Source organism: Periophthalmus magnuspinnatus, chromosome 21 (genome assembly GCF_009829125.3).
Source record: "Periophthalmus magnuspinnatus isolate fPerMag1 chromosome 21, fPerMag1.2.pri, whole genome shotgun sequence".
NCBI classification, from domain to species: domain Eukaryota; kingdom Metazoa; phylum Chordata; class Actinopteri; order Gobiiformes; family Gobiidae; genus Periophthalmus; species Periophthalmus magnuspinnatus.
This window is the reverse complement of record NC_047146.1, coordinates 30,381,979-30,409,045: the sequence shown is the minus strand read 5'-3', so window position 1 is coordinate 30,409,045 and position 27,067 is coordinate 30,381,979. Positions and strand designations below refer to the sequence as shown.

General features: G+C 39.1%; 1 protein-coding gene across 1 annotated transcript in view; it reads left to right on the top strand.

Moving 5' to 3' along the window:
- The window catches only part of adcy5 (adenylate cyclase 5), an 81,998-nt gene that overhangs the window by 33,857 nt on the left and 21,074 nt on the right, over positions 1-27,067 (top strand). Inside the window, exons 2-8 of the mRNA XM_033987557.2 lie at positions 6,878-7,027; positions 7,461-7,582; positions 17,667-17,778; positions 24,038-24,165; positions 24,670-24,828; positions 25,303-25,444; positions 25,668-25,805. Coding sequence (XP_033843448.1) covers positions 6,878-7,027; positions 7,461-7,582; positions 17,667-17,778; positions 24,038-24,165; positions 24,670-24,828; positions 25,303-25,444; positions 25,668-25,805 — 951 coding nt within the window. The remainder of the gene's footprint in view (positions 1-6,877; positions 7,028-7,460; positions 7,583-17,666; positions 17,779-24,037; positions 24,166-24,669; positions 24,829-25,302; positions 25,445-25,667; positions 25,806-27,067) is intronic.

Sequence of the window (27,067 nt, the reverse complement as noted above, 5' to 3'; positions counted from 1 at the left end):
GTAGGGTTTACATGCAGAGTGGAAATTGTTTCTGTTGTTAAGTACAATATTGAATTGGATTTGTTTAAAGGACACATTATGCAACACTGACTCTCTTGAGCTTTTAAAGGTGCTGTACCTTATTTTTACCGTCTCAAAAATGTGAAAAACAAAACTAGTTCATTTTAAACAGTTTGCTGTGGTCCATAGTTATTCTTCACTTAGCTTATAAATTCACAATTTTCACAGACCAGAGCAGAGCAGAGTCACGGTAATGCTAACAACAACTAGCATGCTAACTGTGCACTTCCTGATTCTCTAACAATATCATGTTTTATAATTAGATGCAGACAGTAAATCACAAGAGCTGCTTATTCAATATATCTGGTAGTGGTGCGAAATGAATTTTGCTCAAATACATGGGAAAAAATCCAGTATAGTCCCTTTAACCATGTTATACTGTTGGTCCGTCCTCAAAAACATACTTGGAGTTGTAATTTGCTTCATTCACACTTGTTTCATCAATCCATTAATCTAAAACAATCTTTTCTGAGCACTCAAAAATGCTTCGTATGCATTGTGCCTGAATTGTTGTGTCACAGATAAAAGGATTTTTCTTACGCAGTTTTAAATCCGTAACACATCACTGGAGAAACACATGGCTCTGTTAGCATAGCAGTCACAGGGGACAGGGGCTTTATTTGTTTGTTTATGTGATTGTTCATGCTTCAGGGAGGGAGTTAACACGAAAATACCTTATTGGAAACAGAGGTGCGTTTATAAGTGTGTTGACAGATTTTATTTTCGGCTTTTACTCTGTGTTTTCCAAATGCAAACATTATTTAAGTTAGAAAATGTAGTTATGATCAGACAAATAAAATGAATAACACCTTTATTTTGTTAAAGGAACTATATGTAGCCTAAGCTCTATAAAAAGTACTACAATCACAACTGAACCTGTGTTGCCAGGTTTTTCTCTTTCTTAGCATATGGACAGTCAAAGCCTCATGGGAAAGCTCAGAACACTCAGAATTCATTTCACTGAGCTGCAAAGGCTGCACTAGCACCGATTAATGATTGGCTGCAGGTGCTGTGGTTTAGGTAGTACTGGCGGCCTGAATGAGTGACTCTTGTGAGGCTCATTCTGCTTTTTGATTGGATAATTGTCTTGAGAACCAAGACACCATATTATGACATAAATAAAAATATAGCTTTTTTTCATTGCTATGTTGCTCTGCCTCACACCACATAATCCAATTTCCCCTTGTAATATTACCCAACATTGAATCCAGTCTCTGCTGCTTCCACTCTGGCAGCCAGCCCTAACCTGATATAACCATGCTGTGTGTCCAGTTGGTTTGGACAGCACTGGCCCTATGGCGTGAATGAGCTCTGACCGCCTCTCTATGCCCATTTTGTGACTCAGGGTAAAAGAATAGTGCCGTGGTATGCCCAGCCTTCAATGGAAACTATGTCCTCCGAGCCAACAGGAGGCAGAGAGCTGGAAACTTGGACAGAGCTGTAGGCAGTGAAGCAAATGAAGAGACTGGATTAAATTAGGGGACTTTGTGGGATGTATAAATGTATAATACCTAGAATCACTGCAGCTGGTTTGAATTCTAGCTATATATGACAGAGTGCATTCAGGGACATGCATTATCAGACGTAAAAGTCGTAAAAGTCGTTGAATCAGGACTTAAAGTGCATATGACTAGTTAGACCACTCATTTCACTAGTTAACATAATTATACTAAAGAGTTCACAAAAAAATCTTGCCTAGTTTTTTCTAGTTTTATTAATTTTGGTGAAGTTTATAATTTTTCTTCCTGGTTGGACACAGGCAGCAAATATGACATGGGGGCCCTTTCTGAAAACGCTTCCTTCTTCCTTTTCCTAAGCACTAATCCTCATTGTGCGTATTCCCACGAAGGAGCCGCCACATGAAACGGAACACACAGTAAGGAGAAGTGGCTTATAGTCTCCTTCACAGCGAGTCAGCATCAGAGCTGACTAAACAGGTGTGCGTAACAACGGAAAGCAGCCTGACGTGCAAGACACACCAACAGCTTTAGTCCCATGGTTATTTAGATGCACAAACACACTTTTATTACTGCCTCACAGACATTTTGAAATGAAACAGAAAACAGTCTGGAAATCAAATATGTTTTTATTGGCACTTGGAAACACTGCTGTGAGATAAATGAGTTTGCATGACATTATTTTGTACTGCCCTTCATGCGCACCTACATCTGCACTTATAACACACACAGGCCTGTCATGATAAATTCTATATCAACTTATTGTTCTATATATGTCAGATGGAACAATACTTTGGGGGTCAGTATTTATCTTTTGTTCTAGTGGTGAAATTTTGGTTATTTTTTGGTTCTACAATGAGATTTGATCTGTAGAAGGTTCATTACAGAGACAAACTAACTACCGGTACTTAAGTTCTGAATTGTTTATTTATTGCAGTTCACATTTTTAACAGTTTTTGTACATTTAGATTATTTCTTGGGGGATAATTCTTATTGGTCTACACACACGTTTTATCTTTGTGCCATGTGACCATAAAAAAATCATTTAATAGGTCCAATTGTACATTACGTCCTTAATGACACCACCATTCTATGTCCACGAGTTAGTGCATCACATCTTAACAGCTTTATGTTTGTTTTACATATTTTAACATTGCAATTATGGTACTTCAAATATTATAGCTTTTGCGGTTTGCTAATGTATACATTAAAACTGCAATTTCTCTTTGATTTCATCTAATCTTGCAGCCCTACTTGAAATGCAGTCTTTTTAGAGTGTAGATTTTGCTAACTGTTGAATTTTCCTGGGTGTAATTTTATCCTGGTGGTCATGTAACAACTACGTGACTGATAAAAGCAGAGCTGAGCTTGGGGGCAGAACGTGGTCAGCCATTTTGTATTTGATAAGAGAGGACATTTCCACTGTATCCACACACACTATTAGACAAAGCAGCAGAATGTGAGCAGCGAGGGCTTTGGGGTCACTAGTCTTTGTGTCTGAGCAAATATTGTTTTTAAATTAATGGGAAACAGGGAAGATGGCTTGTTCTGTCAATATAGGGCAGAGCATGAAGATAATAATAGTAAAAACCTCATTGCAGAATATATAGTTTCTGGGTCTGTCATGGGCTTATCTCCATGGAGAAAATACCAGCCCGTGAGTAAAATCTTCAAAATAATTTAAAATTTTCTTCTTCAAAATTATGAAATATTTAAACTTACTTAAATGAGGCCAAAAATCTAGAGATCAATCAGTATCTATAAATTGATTAAATGTAGTCAAAATAACTCAAATCAAGAGTAATAGTCTGAATTTACCATAAGACCACCGGTATAATCCTTTATTTTAGGAGTGGACAGTGGTCATCTCTACACTGTTGTGATGAGCCATTGAAACAGTGTTGAAACAGCAAAAACAGTGCCCAGATGGCCTCCGTTTTAATGTAATCTTATTTTTCCATGGTAACTAACAGTACTTCTTGGAGAATATGTCATTACTTTGGATCTCTAATTAATCGTTTAGCTCTTAAATACTTAAATTGTTATTCGACAGTAGCTCAGTTGGTAGAGTGTTTGTCCTCGTCCAAAGGTTGGCAGCTCGAATCCCGCTCTCGACATTAACGTCATTGGTAGGGCGATCCACTGACCAACAGGTTGGCGGTGTGATTCCATTTCCCACAGATACGGCTGCAAAATACTGCTGTTGTGTCCTTGCGCAAGACACTCAACCAACCTCACCTTTAGTGTCTGCACTGGTGTATGGATGTGTGTGTGAATGAGTGAGTGGGCCCTTGATGTAAAGTGTTTTGAATGCCTTGAAGATGGAAAATCGCAATATAAAAATGTGACAATTTACATTTATTCATTCTTTGTTGTAAATGCCAGGAAAACACTAACAGTAATTTAAATACCATGGACCAATCCAGTTTACCTCGCAACAACATGGTATGAAACGTGATTGTCTTTATACATTTATTATTCTACGCACAGTTCGATTTGACAGTTGAAATGAAATGCTGAATATTCATAGTCCTGTAGTCTGACCAAAGTGGAATGTTATTTTCAAATAACAGCCTTGAGGTAACTTATTAATTCTTACTAGTGTAATGAAGGGAGTGATAATATGTTTTTAATTGAAATACTTAGTAAAATAAAATGTAGCTAATTTTTTTCACAAGAGATACTTCTTTGCAATATTTGTCATAAAGAAAAAGAAATCTCAAATTATGTCGTAATGGCAGGCGCGGACCAAGGAGTGCAGACTGGGGGCAGATTTACAGTGTTTATCTACAGTTTGTGCAGAAATAATAGTCAATAGTTCATTAATCACACACGGGGAGCAGGGAGCGGGAGGCAGACCAGACGGGCGTAGTGCAGAGCAGGAACAGGAGAGCCTGGGCCGGAACGAGGACAGGATTGGGACGAGACCAGGGCAAGCCGAGCAGGGGTAGTCCAGAGCGGGCACAGAGACAGCCAGGACCGGAGCACGACAGGACCAGGAACGGGACCAGGAAGGACCGAGCAGGAGTAATCCAGAGAGTGGGAGCCAGGGCAGGAGACGGGAAGCAAGCCGGAGACCAAGGCAAAGGGTGGACTGTACCAGAGCTGCAGCGCAGAGTCAGGAGCAGGAACGAGCGGGAGAGCAGGAATCTGGGGAGGTAGCAAAATCCGGTAAGAGACGAGCAGGCAGGCAACAAAATACAAAACTGAGCTGGAACATTCTGTCATGATCTGCACTCTCCGCTCCTGGTTTTACTCCTGTCCTGCTCTTTCCCTCCCTCACCTGCCAGATCTGGGCTGGGCTCCTGGCTCCTCCTGCGCGCACCTGCAGCCCATCAGTGCAATCAACACACCTGCTGTGCATAAAAGGAGCTGGGAGAAGAGACTCAGCGCGAGATCATTGTCGTGTCACGTCTTTCCTGCCTGCGTTCCTGTCGTTACTGTCATGATCCGCACTCGCCGCTCCTGGTTTTACTCCTGTCCTGCTCTTTCCCTCCCTCACCTGCCAGATCTGGGCTGGGCTTGCTCACCTGCTCACCTCCGGATCACCCGCTGTTTGTACTTGTCCTTTTCTTACAATAAATCCTGTAAATATTCCCCGAGTCTGCATCCTTTGGTCCGCTACACTCACCCGTTACGACAGAATGATCCTGCCAACCATGGACCAAGCGGACTCGGGGTTCTTTGGACAAGACTACCAGCCCACCCTGCTTACCTGTTTGTCTCCGGTTCACGGGCCTGTTCCCCATTGGCCGTCCTGCACCAACCGGTCCACTCCCAACCTGTCCTCTCCTCGCCTGGACCGTTGTGGCTCCGATGGACACCGTTTCCAGTCCAGGGACCTCCTCGGGTCATCTGCCCCTCGTCAGGACAGTCGCAGCTCCGCTGGACATCATTCTCCGTCCAGGGACCTCTTCGTGTCCTCTGCCCCCTCGGTGGGACCCTCGCAGCTCCGCTGGACTCAGCTTTCCGTCCAGGGACCTCGTTGTGTCGTCCGCCCATTTCCCGGACCGTTGTTGCCCCACTGGACAGTCTGCCGGCCCGCACTGGTGACATTTTTGCCCTCCATCCGGCTCCCCTCCGCCCACCCGTATCAATTTTTGGGCCACCAGGAGGTGACCCTTAGGGGGGGGGGGGGGGGGGTACTGTCATGATCTGCACTGTCCGCTCCTGGTTTTCCTCCTGTCCTGCTCCTTCCCTCCCTCACCTGCCAGATCTGGGCTGGGCTCCTGGCTCCTCCCACGCACACCTGCAGCCCATCAGTGCAATCAACATGCCTGCTGTGCATAAAAGGAGCTGGGAGGAGAGACTCAGCGCGGGATCATCGTCGTGTCTCTACCTTCCTGTCGTCCCTGCATTCCTGTCTGTTCCTGCGTTCCGTGTTCCGGCCCTGGATGTCTCCTGCCTGCTCTGCCCTACGCCCGTCTGGTCTGCCTGTCTTCCTGTCGTCCCTTCATGTCCTCGGTCCTTGTGTTTCCTGTGTTCCTGCTCACCTGCTCATCTGCTCACCTCCGGATCACCCACTGTTTGTACTTGTCATTTTCTACAGTAAATCCTGTAAATATTCCCCGAGTCGGCATCCTTTGGTCCACTGCACTCACCCGTTACGACACATTCACATTAAACACGCGGACGATCTGGCTCCGAGTGTCTTCTGCCGAGCCCTCATATACTCCACAGCAGGTGGAGGTGATTGCGCTGATGCGCTCCAGGTGCACGCGGGAGGAGTTGGGAACTCCGCCCAGCTCCGGTTTCAGACAGGTAGGGGAGGAGGAGAGCACACAGGGATACAGAAAGTGCAGTCATGACAAATTATCACTGTAGATTTATTTTTGGTATAGACATCAGGAAATGGAGTGGGATGATGTGGCAGCACTATAATCATATTCAGGGGTTTCAGCTTCAAGTTTAAAAGATCTAATATTTTGTTTTGAATTGTGCATTGCATTGAGTTCAGATGAGTATGATTGACAGGTGGATTAGCCAGGGACATCAGGGACATGCATGGTCCCTGTCCGTATCAAAATATGGCTGCTTACAAGGGAAAAATATCTCAGGGAACTGAAAAAGATCACAGATTTCTGCAGAATAAATAAGCAAAGTCTGTTAACCTGAGGTGAGAGAAATGATGGGTTTTTATTCAAAGGTGAACATTGAGCTCCTTTGTGTCACACGCATCACTAAAAAAACTAATCTGATTGTACTGCCAAGCCTGACTCAAGATGCAACAAAGGAAGTGGGAACCAGACTGATATCCCTCTATAAAAATACAGAGATATTATTCTTGCCAGGAGACTGCATACTGAGACTTGTGCATTTCACACTGTACCTTATTGACTTGGTATCATGTGTTTTTTCAGATAGTGTCAAACGTGCTGATCTTCTCCTGCACAAACATAGTGGGCGTGTGCACTCACTACCCTGCAGAGGGCTCCCAAAGACAGGCCTTCCAGGAGACCAGGGAGTGTATCCAGGCCCGACTCCACTCACAGAGAGAGAATCAGCAACAGGTAAGGAGGTGCCTGAGGAGGTTAAATGTGCTGTATCGGATTTTTACTGTCTTAAAAATGTGAACAGCAAAACTACTTCATTTTTAACATTTTTCTGCAGCTTTAAGTTATTCCTGACTTTCCTAACACATTCCTTGCATCTTAATACCACCACTATGAGTTTATAAATGAGTTTCTCAACTAATGGTAACAACAAATAGCATGCTAACAGCAGACCCGTGTTTCTTCCTGGTTCACGGAGGATATGCATGCTGATACCACTTTGTAATACACTTCAATCAGCCTTAAAGCTGTGAAGCATGAAAAATGTTTAGCAAGAATGATTCAGACTTAACTACTGAACTCACAAACATTGCAAGAATTCATCTTGCTGCTCAAGGTAATACTGGCATTACATTACACAGTATTATAAATGATTTAATTTCCCGCTCAGGAACGCCTGCTCCTGTCAGTGCTTCCACGTCACGTTGCCATGGAGATGAAAGCTGACATCAACGCCAAACAGGAAGACATGATGTTCCACAAGATCTACATCCAAAAGCACGACAATGTCAGGTACAAGACTATTCTATGTCTTTATGTCACTGTAGTTTCATTAATACAAGTCAAGATAAAATATATTTGCAAGAAAATGTTGAAATAAGCTGAGATCCAGGAGTTGAATGTAACAAAGTAAAAGTAATAAGTAGTAAGAGCAGGTATTTGTACTTTCTACTTCACTACATACAGGACTGAAAAGTAAAAGTACTTTTTCATTATAGTTTGAGACCTGCTGAAAAGGCTGAAGGCTTTGTTCATAATTTGAGCAAATAAAAACTAAAAGCTAGGTAAAATTATAATTATTAAAATATTAATTCAGTTGTTTCTACTGAATAGTAAAAGACAAATTTTAAATCTTTCAACTGGACAAATAGTTGTAGGAGTGAAGACGTTTCATAGAATGCTTACAGAAGCTGGAGAAGGAAGAAGTCATTGATGGAGCTGTATTACAGACTCTATCGCAAAGAGGAAGTGCCCCTCAGATCCATTGTATGTAGCACAGACTCCATCACATACAATGGGGCCAAACATCTGAAGACTATCCTAGCTGCTGGCAACACGGAGAACACAACAGAATTTGTGAGCAAAGTTAAGCTTATCCAGTTTGATCTGGAAGAGACCATGGTTTCATCTGATGTGACGTAGGGCGACAGTGGCTCAGTGGTTAGAGTGTTGGTCCCCCAACCCGAAGTGTGCGAATGATAGGTGGTGGTCAGAGGGGCCGATGGCGCAGATTGGCAGCCTCGCTTCCGTCAGTCTACCCCAGGGCAGCTGTGGCTACAATAGTAGCTTACAATCACCAAGTGTGGAAATGAATGAATAATAACTATAGTGTAGCGCTTTGAGAGGCTTTGACAAGCCTGTAAAGCGCATTACAAGTGTAAGCCATTATTATTATTACCTCTCTTTTCACTTGTATCCTCACATCAGTAGCGGTGGAGGCAGCGAAGAGGAGGTTACTGCAGGATACTAAGCTAAAAGAGAACTAAACTGTCAACTGACCAAATCTGCAAACTGCTGGAAATGTATTTAAGTACCACATATTTCCAGCTTAGAGGAAATTTCTACAGGCAAATCCACGGCTGTGCCACAGGTTCACCGGTCTGTCCTTAACTTATATTTGGAACAATTTGAAGGAGGCATTGGCCTCATTTCCAGACACTCCTCCCACACATTGGTATGGATATGTGGATGACAACTGACCTAAAATCAGAATTCAAGATCTGGAACCCTTTACTGCACATATCAATGCTGTGGATCCAAACATCAAGTTCACATGGGAAGAGGCCAAGGAGAAAGAACTGTCCTTCTTAGATTGTGCAGTAACTATAGGAGAGGACAGGCGACTCCAGGTAGAAGTCTTCAGGAAACCCCCAGGAAAAGACCAATACCTGCTGTTTGATTCGCGCCATCCACTTCAGCTCAAACTCGGAGTGACCCGTACACTACAACACAGAGCTCAAGTGGTGCCTACAAACACAGAGGGAAAAGTGAAGGAGGAACCACATGTGGAGAAAGCCCTCTCTGCTTGTGGATATCCAAAATGGGCCTTCAATAGATCTAAGAGCTAAAAAACAGGACAACAGGGAATCTGAACCTAGAAGGAAAGGTGTAACTATTCCTTACACAGCATGTGTGTCTAAAAAACTAAAGCGAATTTTCAGACAGTGTAGCTCAATACACCTACCCTACATACAGAAACTGTAAAGAATAGCTGTTCATACAGTTTCAGTGTAGTTAGCTCCTCCGTTCTAATAGATATAAGGCAGTGTCCACCAGCAATCTGACCAGAACTGAAGAAGCTGCTTGGATGAGCTGTCTTCACTTTTTTGTGTCCAGTTGACAGATTTAACTTTTGACTTTTACTCTGTTTCTAATGAACAAAATTCAGCACAAATCTTTATCAAAATCACTACATCTGAAGCTTTATTAGATCTTAAACTGTGTGTAAAATACTTTTACCTTTTATTCTCTATGTACATTTTTAATCTGTAATTTAATAATTTTACTTATGTAGTTTTTTTCATGTGATACTTTAACTTTTTGCTCAGGTATCTGTACTTTTACTTAAATAATAAAATTGAGTTCTTCTTCCACTGCTGCTGAGATCTAGACCTTTAAAGCTGCACTGTGTAACGTTTCTTCTGGAGGGCTGCTACGTATAATTGCTTTGCTTAGAATATTCCACAGTATTGCATATCTCCATGGAAACGAGCAGTTGGCACCATCAGGCCAAGTTACAGGTCAGGAACCCCATCAGAAAAGTTACAGAGTCCACCTTGAAACTGCTTTTCTTGCTTGTCTTTCTGTAGTTTGTCCAAATCAGAACTAAACTATGTGCAAACCAACCAAGACAAGCCCAAAGTTACAGAATATTTCAACCCACTTTTAGACCTGTTTAAGTCTGGGTTTAGTCTTGGTTCAGTCCTGGTTTTGTCCTGGTTTTGTTCTGGTCTTGTTCATGATTAGATTGGATTGGATTAGTTTATGAGTCCATCATTTGTACAGCTCATTTGAGATGTTTTGATTTCCAGATTGAGTGTAAATTGCGCAGTTATCTTGATACGCAGCTGTGTGAATCAAGCATATCTCTTGTTGTCACTCATATAAAACAGTTAATCTTGTGTGTCATGATAATATTGGATTGGAGATTAGATTTAGTTTGTCAGTAGCTGTATTGACTGTGGTCGACTGGAGCAAAAGAATCATTGACAAGAATTTTGATACATGTGTCTGTGTTACACTGATAAAATATACCTTCTGTCTTTCTGTCCTGTGATAGTCCTGGTTTGGCCTTGGTTTGGTCCTGGTTTAGTTCTGGTTTGGTCCTGGCCTAATCCTTGTCTAATCCTGGTTTAGTCCTGGTCTAGGTCTGCTTTGGTCTTGTTCTAGTCCTGATTTGGTCTTTCTCTAGTCCTGTTTAGTCCTGGTCTTGTCCTGATTTGGTTCTGATCTACTCCTGCTATAGTCCTCCAATTTAGTCCTGGATTAGCCCTGTTTTAGTCTTGGTTTAGTCCTGGTTTAGTCCTAGTTTGGTCCTGGATTAGTCCTGGTTTAGGCCTGGTTTGACCCTGGTTTAGTCCTGACTTGACCCTGGTTTGGTCCTGATTTAGTTCTGGTTTGGTTGGTCTAATCCTGGTTTAGTCCTTGTCTAGTCCTTGTTTAGTCTTTGTCTAGTTCTGGTCTTGTCCTGGTTTAGTCTTTGTCTAATCCTGGTTTAGTCCTGGTTTGACCCTGGTTTAGTCCTGATTGAGTCCAGGTTTAATCCTGATGTAGTGCTGGTTTGGTCCTGGTCTTGTTCTGGTCTTGTTCTTAGTTCTGGCATAGTCCTCGTTTGGTACTTGCCTAGTTCTGGTTTAGTCCTGGTCTACTCCTGATCTAGTTCTCCTTTGGTCTTGTTCTAGTCATGATTTGGTCCTGCTCTAGTCCTGGTTTAGTCCTGGTTTAGGCCAGGATTGGTTCTGATTTACTCCTGGTATAGTCCTCTGATCTAGTCCTGCCTTAGTCCTCTTATAGTCCTGTTCTAATCCTGGTTTAGTCCTCTGGTCTGATCCTAGTCTGTTCCCTACTGTTATAGTCAGTAAGAATCTTTGTGCAGTTTTCATCGTGAGGGGGTGAACTATATTTTTTCTTAGCTTAATGTGTGGTTAATTGGCGAATAACTGGGTGAGACGAGGCCAGTCCGGAAGCAGCTGAGAATTGTGGGTAATTGAGTTTGTTTGGAGTAACACAGACTTAAGCAGAAGTGACATGTCCCAGTGTGGCCATTATAGAACAACAGAGGAGACAAAGGGGTCAAAGGTTAAATTAAGATTAGGTCCTACCAATGTGGATGGAACAATTTTCAATCATATCTTATTCCTAACCTTTTAACATAATTTTTCATTAATTATTTAGATTTTGTATTTCTATTTTATTTACTCATTTGCATTTGATATTTAAAATCTAAACTGCTAAACTAATACAAGACTCCCGTGTATTTCAGAGCATGCTTGTAAAGGAGGTAGTAGGTTTTCTACAGAATAAGAATAAAACCATCTTTAATTGAACTGTTTTCAACATAAAATTGAAAAATGAATAGAATTTACAGTTGGTTTATTGAGCTACTATGCTACTATGCCAGAACTAAGACTAGAAAGTTAGTTAGTTGCATAAACTTTAACAGTCTATGGTTAGTTGGTTAATTTTGTTAGTTCAGTGTAAAAAAGAAATGGAGGTATTAATTTACACTACTACACTACCCAGGCTGAAGTCACTGAGACCGCGGTGGTGGTCCCTCTCTTTAAGAAGTGTTCTTGTGTTCCAACAAGTATTTTAATAAACTTTTTTGGTATTTTAGATTTTATTTTGAAAAACAAAGTCACTTTAGACCCCATTCTCAGTAATCTGGTACAGTGCGTTCCATCATCTCTTTGTCCTTTATTAATGGACAGTTAAGTGCATTTTTTGTCTCTTTGTGAAATCACTGCTTTGGGAAAATGTCATTTAAATGTCAGAGTGGTCAGAAAGGGAACGAAATATCAGTATCGGGTCAGTCTAGATTTAAAGGGCCCATATTAAGCTATTTTCCAATCTATGTTAAAATGTTGTTTCCTCATCACAAACATACCTAGAGTTGTGTTTTGTTTCATTCATTCATGTTTAACGCACAAACCCTGCATATTTATGCTGAGTTCTCAAACCAAAAACACTCTGTTGCACCGTGTGATGTGGTAACACAGGAAGTGCTCTACTGTGTTTTTAAACTCTATACACCTTCACTAGAAACATTTGGATAATTTCAGCCCTGGAAATGTCAATCTCTATTGAACTAAAGGTAAAAGGAGCTGTTAACTTGAAAACTACCTCTTCATGACATCACAAGGTGGAACAGAGCATTTTGAGCTTTGGAGATGTAGATGGACTAATAACAAAGAATTACTCAAACATGTATGAATGAAACAAAACACAACTCTGGATATATTTTTGATGAAGTAACAGGATTATAACATCGCTTAAAGCTCATAAGAGTGAAAGTCAGTGTTGCGTAATATTGGATTATAATTCTGTATATTGTGGTATTTTTGTAACAACATAAAATATTGTTATTTTTCTCAGTCCTGCTTATTTGGTCCAATCACTGAAAAATTACGATTCCATTAAAGAGATATAGTGCCACTTTGGAGAACTTATAATCTGCTCTCTCTGTCACTCTCCTTCCATCCCTCCCTTGCCACCTCCCTTTATAACTTCCCCTTATCCTCCCTTTTTGTCTCTCCCTTGCTCTGTCTTTCTCTCAGTCCATCCCCTATATCTCAGTGTTTCCCTCTCTCCTTTCATCGTTCTCTCCCTCCTTCTCCCTCCCACCCATATCTCTTGCACTTTCCCTCTCGTTTCTTCCTCCTCTTTCTCTCTCTTATCGCCCTCCCTTACTCCACCCCTCACTTCCCCCTCTCTCTTTCTCATTCTCCCTTCATCCTTCCTTCTCTGCCTCCCTCCCTCCTTGTCTTAAATACACTAGTATCTCTTTTTCAGGCTCACAACACTTCACAGAAAACAGATCATTACTTCCTAGAAACCGTTCCCAAGAGCCCAATGTCAATCTATCTATATCTATATAAATGTGTGTATGTGTATATATATATATATATATATATATATATATATATATATAAGCCAGGGGAGCCAAACAGTCGCCCGAGACCTCAGAACCCATAAAACCAGCCTGTGCACTGCCTGGATTGATTACAAAAAGCCTTACGACTCAATGCCACATGGATCACTGAATGCCTGGAGCTGGTCAACATCAACAGGACTCTAAGAGCCTTCATTGCAAACTCGATGAGGTTGTAGAAAACCACCCTTCAGGCCAATGGCAAGCCACTTGACTTGCACAAGTGACCATCAAATGTGGCATATACCAAGGAGATGCACTGTCCCCACTTCTGTTCTGCATAGGTCTGAACCCCCTCAGCCAAATCATCAACAACATTGGCTATGGATACGACTCAGGAGTGGGGCCACCATCAGTCTACATGAATGACATCAAGCTGTACGCTAAGAATGAGCGAGACATCGACTGTCTGATCCACAACACCAGGATCTACAGCACAGACATTGGAATGTCATTCGGACTTGAGAAGTGAAGCTGGATGGAGACAGAGGTGGACACTGTCTTATATCTGACGGGAAGAGCTAGCTACACTGAAACTCAAAACACCTCTTGTTTACAGTCCTCTGTTTGTGGAGTTATAGATCTATCACTTCATCCTCAGACCCAAAGCAAAATGAAGAGAACAAAGAAAATAAAGCCAACCAGGATGCTAATAGGTGTGAAATCACTCATTAGGGTCTTGAATGACTATACTAAATATGCCTCAGGCACAGTACTCACTTAGGGTACAAACTGAAACTGTATACTACGTGTTTTGAGTTTCAGTGTAGTTAGCTCCTCCCTTCAGACAGATATAAGGCAGTGTCCACCAGTAATCTGACCAGAAATGAAGAAGCGTTTTGGATGAGCAGTAAAACATCTTCACTCCTACAACGTTTTGTCCAGTTGACAGATTTTATTTTTGTTTTGCTATGGATCAGACCTGGACGACTGAGGGATTACACAAATAATTGATTCAATTGTTTCTGTTTAACAAACTTCAGCACAAATCTGTATCAAAATCACTACATTTAAAATTTTTATATATCACAAAATCTGCACAAAATACTTTCACTTCTTACTCTTAAAGTGCATTTTTAAAAGGGTACTTTAATATTTTTACTTAAATATTTTTTATGTGATACTATTTTCTTGCTCCAGTATCTGTACTTTTACTTAAGTATCAAACTTGAGTACTTCTTCCACCACTGATTATAACACAAATATTTAAATTCAAGTGGAAATGATAATAATGTAAACATCCTTTCTGTTCGCAGTTTATTTTTGGAGCTAGCTGATGCTTCCTGAGACTCAGAGACAAAGTAGTTCTGTCTTTCCTCTTGTAGCACATCAGTGAACGCTTGGATACATAAACAAAGGCTGGTACAAACTCAATGGTAACTTTGAACTGTAGCGTACACACTGTGCCATTCATTTCTTTAAAGGACCTATGGTAGGCAAAATTGACTCTTTTGAGCTCTTACTACAATAATGTTACTTCCCCAAAACATTCTCGGAATTGTGTTTTCATTTACACATTTTAGAGTAATCCTTTATTAATAGTCTGTCTGCATTTGCAAAGCTCAAAATGCACTTTTCCACCTTGTGATATCAATGAAGCTACCTTTTACCTTTTGTTAAGCAGAGAGGTGTATGGAGTTAAAAAAAAACAAAAAACACAGTGGAGTACTTCCTGTATTACCACATGACATCACAAGTGTCACAAGAGTGTTTTGTCCGTTTGAACTCGGCCTAAATAAACAGGGTTTGTGTGTTACACATGTGTGAATGAAACAAAACACAAGTCTGGGTATATTTTTGATGAGAAAACAACATAATATAAATAAAAAATAGCATCATATGGTCTCTTTAAACTAGTGTAGTAGGATGGATCAGATGACTGTTACGGTTTGGTATAGGACCCAAAGGCAGATCACAGACGCACAGTCAAAATTATTTATTTACAGCTAATTAAGCAGTTTGGCCGGTAGGGCAGGCTAGAATCCAAAAATATTGAAAAAGAGCCGAGTGAAGAACTACTAATGAATAGTGTTGATCAAACAAACTGGCGAGGAGCGGCTGTGGAGCTGCTCTTTGTATACTGGAGGTAGAATGTAGATGGAAGCCAGGTGTGCAGTCAGAAGCCACGCCCAGACAGAAAGAGACAGATGACAGAGGATGAGGGGGAGACAACTGGAAGAGCAGACTGTGACAAAGATCTTATATATAATATATATATACAGCAGTATATCTTATATTGCCGTAACATCTCACAGGAGAGACCAAAGAGACGGAACTCAGGAAAGGATTAACAGTTTAAATATCACTCTGATTCCCTTGTTTGAAAAATTACACATTTTTGCAACCTAGGTTTTTATATAGACCTCTATACTCAAGCTTTTGCTTATCTCCAAAACATCTCCAAAACAACAATTGCAATATTATAAATGTTACTCAATGTCTGGTTCAAGAGATCAGTTTAAAAAAGCTCTACATTCTATTATTCACTCCACACTCATAGTTATGTCCTGAGGAGGTCAACTCTGAAAACTCTATTTAGTATCATGTACTGCTTGAATTACTTTTTTGTATATTAGTGTAGATAGCTGCTTATCTACACTAAATACAACATTTTGCACTATTTGCATTATTTTGCTCCGGTACATTTGTCATGGTCTAGTCCAGGTTTAGTCCCAGTTTAGCCCTGATCTTAATGCACTGTTATGCCATCATTATGCATGTCATTTGTTACTATTGCATGGCTACTACTAATACCAATACTAAAACTACTACTATAGCTCTTGCAAAGCATGAGAATAATTTATTTTAAGTAACCTCTTTTTTATAATTTACTACTTTAATGTAATTACTGCTACTAGATAGAAATATATCAATTATATTCATTTTGTCTGCCTGGAGATGGATTAGTTTAATGCTACCGTGGAACATTCCAGGTAACATTCCAAGGAGTCAAGCAGAAAAGTTACATAGCGCCCCTGGTAGCTAATCTGGGACTGAATTTTTTCAAATGCTTTCCTGTGTTAAGTGAAAGCTGTTTTACAAAAATGTGCCCCTCAAACTGTGGGTGAGAGTGTTCAGCCTAAATCCACTTAAACAAAGAAATATGGACAGTTTTATAGGCAAACAGTTTCATGATGATGTAGATTGAAATTTTTAGGACACAAAGTAACTCAAGTGTAACGCACTTACATTTTTGGACAGTTATATGAGTAGTATAAATATATTACATATTTAGAACTGTAACTAATGGACACTGTATTCCTGTTCCAGACTTGCATTAGCTGGAGTTCAAAAAAAGGATAGGCCTAAATGTCGTACTATGGAAGATAATTTGCTTCAGCAGATTTTGTATTTTGAAGGCAGCTGAATTTCTCACTTTTGATTTCTTTATTCTGAAAAAATGTGTTTTAATTGTTTTGATTCTGAATTTCAGTTGATACATTTTTAAGTACAAATTTTCAATGTGTTTAAAATTTGTAAATTAAAAAATCACTATTAAAATATTTGTTTGTGGGGTTTACAGCAGCCTTAAAGTTTTTGCAGCCATATAGATGGACAGTAGTTCAGTTGGTAGAGTGTTTGTCTATACTTTGCCCCGTTGCGTACTTTGCGTACACTGATGAATAGATGGGTGCTTGATGTCAAGTGCTTTGAAGGACTAGAAGGCAAAGTGCATTATAAAAATGTGACCATTTACCATATACATCTGCAGTACATCCAGAACGCTTCTGCTTGAATCCTGTCTAAAACCAAGAAGTACTTCACACATGTGTCCTGTGCTCAGGTCTAGAACCAGGAAGTACTTCACACATGTGTCCTGTGGCTCAGGTCTCTGGCTCCTGTGGCTCAGAGAATAGACTTTAAAGCAGCTCTGTGTGAACAAATCTCTCCATGGACCAGCACCAAAGAACATCTCCCACATGAGCCACATGAACCAGCTCACACTCTGAGGACTTCAGGGACCGGCCTCCTGCTGGTGCCCAGAGTCAGGACTAAACATTAGGAATCAGCGTTTCAGTTTTATGCAGCTAAAACCTGGAACAATCTCCCTGAAATTTGTGAGACAGGCCTCTACTACAATGTCCAGGCTCAAACTGTTCTGTTTAGCTGTGCGTATGACTGAAAGGTTTTTATTCTGCACTGTTTTAATGGTAATGTTATGATGATTATTTGTGATTATTTATGTTTTGATTTGTGTGATTTTAGTGTCTTTCTTATTCTGCAAAGCACTTTGAATTACTTTGTGTACAAATTGTGCAATACAAATAAACTTGCCTTGCCTATTATATTCCTTTCTCTCCCTCTTTGTGTAAAACTCCTTGTACATGCATACTCTGTATTCCACTATTTGTCCAGTTTAAAGCTGAAATACGCTTTAAATCTATGGGTAAATATAGTCATAATGATGTTGCTCTGATGTTGCTCTTTGTGTTGTGTGTTTTGCAGTATCCTGTTTGCAGACATCGAGGGCTTCACCAGTCTGGCCTCTCAGTGCACGGCTCAGGAGCTCGTCATGACGCTCAATGAACTGTTCGCTCGCTTTGACAAGCTCGCAGCGGTAACACACTTTTATACTTATACCATACCCTTGTAAAAAACTGAAAGGTGATCTCTTCATATTTTGTATTTGGACTTCAAAATAAATTTGGTGTCGTCTTAGACTTAGACTCCCCTTTTCAACCAAGTAGCACATAATAATCTCTATATGTTTAGTTTTTATTATTATTCATACTAAATATGGTTTTCAAACATTTAGAAAGGTGTTTGACTATGCATTTTGAAATACTCATGTACAAATGTGCTGTTGACATGAAACAATGGATGTGAAACATGACTAAATTATTGTATAATTTATACTAATAATGCCAGAGGAAAAAGTTTCATAATGATTCCCTTTAGTCACTACATTTTACAGGTTAAAGATGCAGGCTGACGTTTCTGGCAGGTGGTCTGCTAACTGCCATATTGCTTTTCCTGTTCTACACTTAGTCGTTAAACGTATCTGTTTTGCATTTATTCATTTACATGTGTTTTAATGCGAAAAAATACATTCTATGCAAAGCAATAACATCTCCACGGAGACAAAAAGGTGGCAGACCTTCCATCAGAAAAAGATCTCATCCTGAAGCTGAAGCTGTTTCTTTATTTTATTGCACTTAAATAGATGTGGTCTGAAATAATAATGTACAAGCCTTTTTAACTGTCCCTGTTGTATCTGTTCTCAGTGGTCTATATTCTTTTACTGTATTAGGAGTTCACATCAGTAGATTCACACTGTTATATCACCCTCTGATCTGTTTAATTTACACTTGACACATACACCAGATCTGACAGAGAATGACTCAATCCATCATTAAAATACATTACCTTAAATGACCCAGTATGCCACCCCATAGAATACAATTTAATTTAATATTTAATATATTTAATTTAATAAAACTGCAAGCAGATAAAGGGATATGGGAATATGCGGATGATACAGTCATATTTGGTCTTTTCGATAAGAATATTAACATATTATGTGCCCCGGGTGCAAATGGTTGAACAATGGTGTGGACAGCATTTCCTGATCATCAATGTAAACAAGACCAAAGTCTGGGCCTGTTCACTCCCTCTCCATCCCTGATTTATTGATTTATTTATTTATTTATTTATTTCAGGGACAATGCACATTAATAAACATTTGCATGTAAATATGCCAGAATTAGCCCGAGGGCAATTTTTCATCCGTAGTCCCGGGACAGATGTAAAATGTCAATCTGTAGGAAATAAAATACAATAGAATAAAAACAAGGTTATTATTTACACTCTAAAATCATTCTTACATACAGTCACATACAACTCCATTCTTATAGTCATAAAACCACATTCAGCCACATACATTCATTTTCAGCCACAAACACAACATACCGTTGTCTACATACACACACAGACACAAACAGACATACAACAAAACTCAAACAGAGGCAGGATGGAGACAGGAGCATCGAGAGGTGGATGTTAGTGGTGACAAGACTGATTTTCAATCATGATCAGGTCATTGAGGTTGTGAGCAGCTTCAAGTATTTGGGAATGTATATTGATGACAAGCCAAGCTTTAGACAAGTGAGTGGAGTGAGAGGTAGAGGGTCTATGTGAGCCTGATTGAAAGTGTTCTTATATTTAACATCTCTGTTTGGTTTGGTAATCTGACAGATGTTGAGCATCCTCTGTGTGATTAGTTTAAATTAAGTTAGATGTACAAAGATTTATTTGTGCCAAAAGCTGTGATTGAATGATTATTGTGTTCTTGTGATGGTGAACCAAAGACAAATTTCCATTATCGCGGTCAGTAAAGTTAAAGTTAAGTTAAAGTTAATGTTGTGTTTTAGTGGGAGAGCTGCCTATCAACCGTGGCTTGACATTTGATTCCAAATTGACAATGTCACACTGGAATAAATGTTAATGTCCCATTTTAACTTTGCAAGGGGCAATGGAGAGGCATTATTAGATATAAAATGAATTAACTTATCATTATGTCCAGGTCATTAAAATACACAAATGCTACGCTGGGTTCATATGAATCAGATGATGTTTGCAAAAGTTATAAGAATTTTTATGCTTTCAAATGGCTGCTTTGTTCAGAGGCCACAACCTGAGACTTATATAAATTATTTTAACAACTTTTGATCCCAGAAATGTCCTGATGTTTCTGCCTCAGTTTGTAGTCCATTGGATAAAAACCCTCAGACAAGCTTGTTCAAGTGTTACGGCTGGATTTTGGAAATCTCTCTCAAAATTGTGTCAGAAATACCATGTGATCCTCATTCTCTTTTTGCTCAGCAGCACATAAAGAATTTATGTACCAAATTTCACTGGATTATGACAAACTCATTTTTTTCACTTCTGATTGACCTTCTTGAGCCGCGACCATGTAAATGTGGATGAACATAGAGCATGGTCTTCAACGGCATTTTTGTTCAAAATTATATAAAGACTGTGTGTACCAAATTGTATTAGTCTACAACAAACACATTTTTCTGTGTCATTTTAATTTTGTAGGGGGAAATAGAAAAGTGAATTAATAACCTTTTATTACCTGTGGATTTTGTGTCTTTTGGCCAAGTTTGAAGTGCTTTTGATGAAAACTGTTGGAGGAGATGTCAAAAGATTATGATGGCTTATTTTGTCAATCTCAGACTTGAATATGGTCAACTTCCTGTAGGGTTTATGGGGTCATAAAATAATTTTTTACATTTTTTATGCTGACATTTTTCTGTGCTTTACTACTTACACTTAATTGTCTATACATTATTCTTTACTGCTTAATTTTTTACAATTTTCCTTAAATTTGTACAAATACAATAGGGCTCTTGATGAGTTGCTGAATCACCCTCCTTGCACGTTCATGCTTGGCCACTAATAATACTATTGGCCTGGATTTATAAAGCACTTTATAAAGCACACCAATACAAAGGCAAGGTGATTGAAGTGCCTTGCTCAAGGATACAACAACAGCGATATGACTTTATTAACTGATTGAATATATATAGACTTGTATTTTTAATGAGGTTTTCCTCTTAATTCAGTTTCTTTCATGTGAGTGAATCTGAGCAACAGGTTGCAAAAGAGTTTTTATTTTTAGTTGTATGGGGTATTAACTGATAACACATAACATATTTAGACCGCCATGTTACCTTTTATTGTTTTGAAACTGCTATATTTGCCAAAAACAATGACGCTATCATATTACAATGGCTTGCATTTCTCAAAACTACTGCACATCTCATCAGGTATATTTGGAGAATTGTCATGCGGGAGCCTGGGTGACATAGGCTTGTGCATTGAGTTTTGGATAGGATCACACTGCTGATAATAAGGAGGGATTGAATGGGGCCTCGGAGAGATCACTGAATTACACAAACATCCACAAATGACATCTAAAATCTTTTCAGAGATGTTTTTTATGAGGGAGTGTTATAACATGGTAGAAAGCTCAAAAAAGTTGATTTTACATAATACCCCCTACATCTGAACCACCAACCTTTGTGAACAGAGGACAACATGGCCCTAACATCTGAGTAAATATAATAAGTAAATCTACTGACTTAATATGTAACACACAGGCTTAAGTCTCCAACAGTGTCCTGAGGCTGATTAAATAAGATTAAATTGTTTATTAAAACCCAGATTAGATCTTATAAAGTTTTTTGGTTTTTTTTTTTGCAATATCCACTACCCTCCAATATACAAAACCCGTTAGTTAAAGAGGATGTTTTCGTCTACTGAAAGAATCCTCATTAAAATGGGTAAAATGAGATCATGAAAATTAGTTAGAATCAGATTTCTTATATTTGTGGCAGTTAATTTTACTTGAAAAAAAATCACACATATCTAGAAGATTTCAAATTATTAAGGTTACAAGAATCATGCCACCAACCTGTGGGTCAATGGATCTGACCACTCAGCCAACCTTCGGATCAGTGAACAAACGCTCTGCCAACTAAGCTACTGGTTGAGAGTTGTGGTAGTGTCATTTGGCAAGACACTTCTCCCACCTTGACTCCAGTATCGCTGTACACTGGTTGGTTCCTATCATATAAGCTTCTTTATTTGCTAATAACAGTAGACAAACCCTATACAATAATGACCACTAACCAAATATATACAGCTGCCAAAATTTCTAAAAATCATTATTAGTTTGAATTTGAGTCACTTTCACGTATGTAGCTTTCCCCTATTCGCAGCATGTGGGTGGTTGGTAAGTAGTCTATTTGTTTTTCTGGCTGTAAATCTAACCTCACTCCAAAGGGGAATCTCATGATAACCACCTGAGCATCTCCGCAGCAAAGGACTCTGGGAAAACGGCACAAAACATTCATTGTGTGAATCAGAGCATGTTTACTGTACAGGCACAGCTGGGTCATTCAAACACATTAGGAACCCTGTGTAATTATGTTGATGTGTGAATATTGATCAGTGCTCTCTTTTGGCGCATACAAGTGAAATAGACAAACATAAACAGCAGCTTGGCATTTAGTGCTGCATGATTTTGGAAAATGATCTAACTGCCATATTTTTGATGTGTTGTGATTGCAGATTTATGTTTAAAAAGCAAGATTCTGTTCAGAGTGCACGATGTAAACAGTATTTGAGAGAAAGCTGAAATATGAACTGATAAACTTTTCATTTTGGTATGTAAAAAAAAAAACAGGATATTTTATTCTTTGCAGAGCACATTCCATTATGTAAACAACTGCAGCCGTGATAATTATGTCAACTCAAATTGTGATGGAGACAAGTTGAGTAGAGTCTTGCCCAAGGACACAAGTGTCAGCTGTAATTATGCTAACAGGGATTGAACTGCCAACCTTTCAAGTTTACCAACACAAATCTACAATAAATGATAATACTGATAGTAGACAATACAATACATTCTCTCTCTCTACATATATATAGAGAAAATTGGGTCTACGGAGTGTTCAGAGACGAGGCAGAGGCAATCCGTGCTCAGAGACGAGAGAAGGAGCCAGGCTGAGGAAGTTTGTGTTTAGTGCACAATGGACATAGATCCTTTTACTTTATATTTCCAACACATGTCAAGTAATATTACTCATCAAATCACAACTGTGTGGGGAATAAACACAGTGGTTTGTATTCATATTAATATTTTGTCATTTTGAAGTGGTCTGCGTTTGGGTGCACTGTAATTTTTGTGACAGAAGCAGAGTTCACTTTGTCACCCCCATGTGTCAATCAAACCCACTCATTATTGGCTCATCATCAGCTCATGTTTAGATAAATCTGATTCACAACTCAGTTTGGCAGATTTCTGCTGCTGGTGTGATCTATGAGGAAAAAATGACCTGCTGGAGCCTACGCAGGGTTTTATGAGTCCCAATATTTTTCTTTGTGAAGTACGTAAAGTTTGGGCTTTCGTCCTACATATTCTTTTAGTCAGAGTTCTACGTACTTTTTCACAAATGAGACCTCACATTATTAGTTGTTAGAGTGAGTTGAACTCGTAATAACTGTATGTGTTTCATATTGGCGTCTGGCTATTTTTATACACTGAATCTGCCTTAAAACGCCAATTCCACAAAGCTGTTTCTTTAAATATGAAGTGAGGTGCTTGACCAGGCCTGCTCCCTGAGGGTCCACCTCTTAAAATGCCAAATGATTCATGCTCCGACTCTGTCAAGAGAGCCTCTCTGTACTGCAAATGTTCCACCATTTTAAGTTTTTATTATCTAAGGACCCTATAACCTTTTGTTCTTTCTACTTCATAATTATTTTAACTGGTGTAAAACAAGCTATTTTGTTGCCCAAAGAAAACTTATGCAAATTGGTAAATATATTTACTAGATGAATTTTAAGTAAGTTCAAGTTTTCTACACACAAGTCGCTTTACAATTTGATACACAATATGGTTCATACATTTGATGGCACCAAGTAAAATATAAAGTGGCTGCAGTGTCTTGCCCAATCTCAGATCTGAACAGCAATTCATTTTATTTTATGTTAACTTGTGAATGGTCACACTTTTATATAGAGCTTTTCCACCTTCAAGGCATTCAAAGCACTTTACATCAAGGAACTCACACATTCACACACTAGTATAGGCCGACACTGGGGGCAAAGTAGGTCAAGTGTGGGAGCTGGAATCACACCGCCAACCTGTGGGTCTGTGGATCTCACCGCTTTACTAATCATGTTTATGTCGAGAGCAGGTTTCAAACCACCAACATTTGTACCAGAGGACGAACACTCTACCAACTGAGCTACTGCTGCCCATTGTAGATATTTGATGATTATTATATCTGTATTTTTTCTTCCAGGAGAACCACTGTCTGCGCATTAAGATCCTGGGCGACTGTTACTACTGTGTGTCTGGGCTACCTGAGGCCCGGGCCGACCACGCCCACTGCTGCGTGGAGATGGGACTCGACATGATAGAGGCCATATCGTAAGTTCAACATCAAATATAGGCTACTCTAAGAAATTAAAACAATGTATAAACCTTTTGTTAAGTTCAGCTGAGATTTGGATTTAGGCAATGTTGTAGTTTGTCCAGATTGTTGTCATCATTGTTATTTGTAATTAAAGTTAAAGTTTGTAAGATTCATAAACTTGACCTGTTATCTGTGTTTTCATATGCTCAAATATGGCTTACCCTGATAAAAATTGTAATGTTGATTTTACAATCATTACATGACACTGTTATTTATGATTTTGTGTTTTGGTTCTCAACATGATTATCCAATCAGAAAGCAGAATGAGCTTCACATGAGTCTCATTTGGGTTGCCAATATCAATGGTGAAATTCAGTTGGTTTAAACCTAAAAGGACTGCATATGTTACTACCTATTTTTGTCACTATAAACTATACATATTTAGATGCTTAAAATAAATCGCTGCCCAAAATATTGTATTTTGTAAATGTTTTGTATATTTTTATGTTTATTCCCAGTCTGGTGCGGGAGGTGACTGGCGTAAACGTAAACATGCGCGTTGGCATCCACAGCGGTAGGGTGCACTGTGGAGTCCTGGGACTCAGGAAGTGGCAGTTCGACGTCTGGTCCAACGACGTGACTTTAGCCAATCAGATGGAGGCAGGGGGAAAAGCAGGGTATGTGTCTTTTATATTTTTATATTTATATCACTCTGGATTAATAAAGTTTCTATTCTTTCTATCTATCTATCTATCTATCTATCTATCTATCTATCTAACTAACCATCTATCCATCCATCCATCTATCTACCCATCAATCTATTGATGTGTCTTTCCATCCATCAGTGTTTAGTAGCTTCAGCACTTTTTTTTTTATCCTTCAGCAATATGCCAGTAGATAAAGCATATGTTTTGTTTTGAAATGTATAAGTTGTACATAATATTCATGGATTTCAAATGGAAAAAATTGTCTCTTCTCATAACAATTAACAAAAATAATAATAAATAAATCAAATTCTTTTAAATGGTCAGCCAAAGTCATGAGACTGAAACCCTTGAATATAAATCTACATGCAAACCTAACCTTTAATGTGTTGTAAGTATATAAAAGCCTAACTAAAGCATCATTTTGTACATGTATTTGTATTTCAGCCGGATTCACATCACAAAGGCTACTCTGAACTATCTCAACGGTGACTACGACGTGGAACCCGGAGCAGGAGGAGAGAGAAACGCTTATCTGAAAAAGCACAACATAGAAACCTACCTCATTGTGGGCTGCAGCCAGAAAAGGGTAACTACATAAACATATGTGAGATATTGGTGTGGGCCCCTAGAGGACAGCCGTACTCACTATGTTCTGGACTACTGTATGTTATATCCAAAGCAACGTTTACTTCTATAGAGACAACTTTTACTTTTAAGACATTTTAACACATCAACGTCAATGGAAGACACTGTATTTGGGGGTTGTATTTTAATTTTTTTCCCCCTAATATTTAACTTCTCATTTTTAGAAAGAGGAGAAAGCCATGATCGCCAAAATGAACCGGCAGAGGACGAACTCGGTGACCCACAACAGCGGACACTGGACGGACCGACCGTTCTACAACCACCTCGGAGGAAACCAGATCTCCAAAGAAATGAAGAGGATGGTGAGGAAATACTATTTTATTATGTCAAAATTTAAGACTGTGGTCAGTTTGATCAGAATTTTAGAAAGGAACTCCTAAAATCCATAATTACTGAACTTGTAGTAAAACACAATGATAACTATACACATTTCTACCATATAATACAATTTGTTTACATAAAGAATGGAAAAAACACATTATTATACTTAAAGTGGTTCTAAAAATTGAATATTTGATGAATATTTACTTCATATTTTAAACATATCCAGATAAATTGACAAAAAGTCTGAAATCTGAACTGACAAACTAATACAATAATCACATTTCAGAACATGTTTGTTCACAGGGTTAGCAGTTTTTATGCAGAATAAGCCTTTGCAATTTGCTAATTGGGTTCATTCAAATTGTGATTTTAGTTTCATTGCGATTAACCTGCAACCCTAAAGCGTAGGTTTATTTAAAAATACACAATGATTGAAGTACTGCTCTGTTTACTGTCCATGATTATACCTTTGTGAGTAAATTAACTGTAACAGTATAATGAAAACATAACTTACATCAGCATTCCTGGAATAACATCTCCAAAGAAACAAGAAGGTGATATACCCTCCAACAGAAATGTCACATAGTTTACCTTTAAATGAATCAATTCAACACACACACTACACTTTCATGAAGGTATAATGGTCAAATCATTTAATTAAAGAGCTATTTACACTATCGCAAACTTACCCAGAGTTGTTTTTTGTTTCATTCACACATGTTTAACACACAAACCCTGCATACATAGGTCGAGTTCTTCCCTCAAATGGAAAACACTCTGTTCCACCTTGTGATGTCATGTGGTAATACAAGACCAGCTCCATACACCTTCACTAGAATCATTTGGATTATTTCAGCCTTGAAATTACCAATCTCTACTAAACAAAACGTAAAATGAGCTGTTAACTTTAAAACTGACACTACATGACATCACAAGGTGGAACAGAACATTCTGAGCTTTGGAGTTGTAACAGACTAATAATAATGTGTTAGTTAAAAAACACAACTCCAACTATGTTTTTGAGGAGATAACAACATTATAACATGGCTTAAACGTCACAAGACTCAATTTGGCATGATATAGGACCTTTAAAGGCGGCATTTCCTCATATGTGTGTCTGTTGCTTTGCCTTGCATGTCCCACAGTATGGCTTTAAAGTGCACCTTTAAATGTGCCCTCAACTCTAAATTTAGTTCAGTTCCAGACAGTAAGAGGTGGGTGGGCTGGCTGATTGCACAGA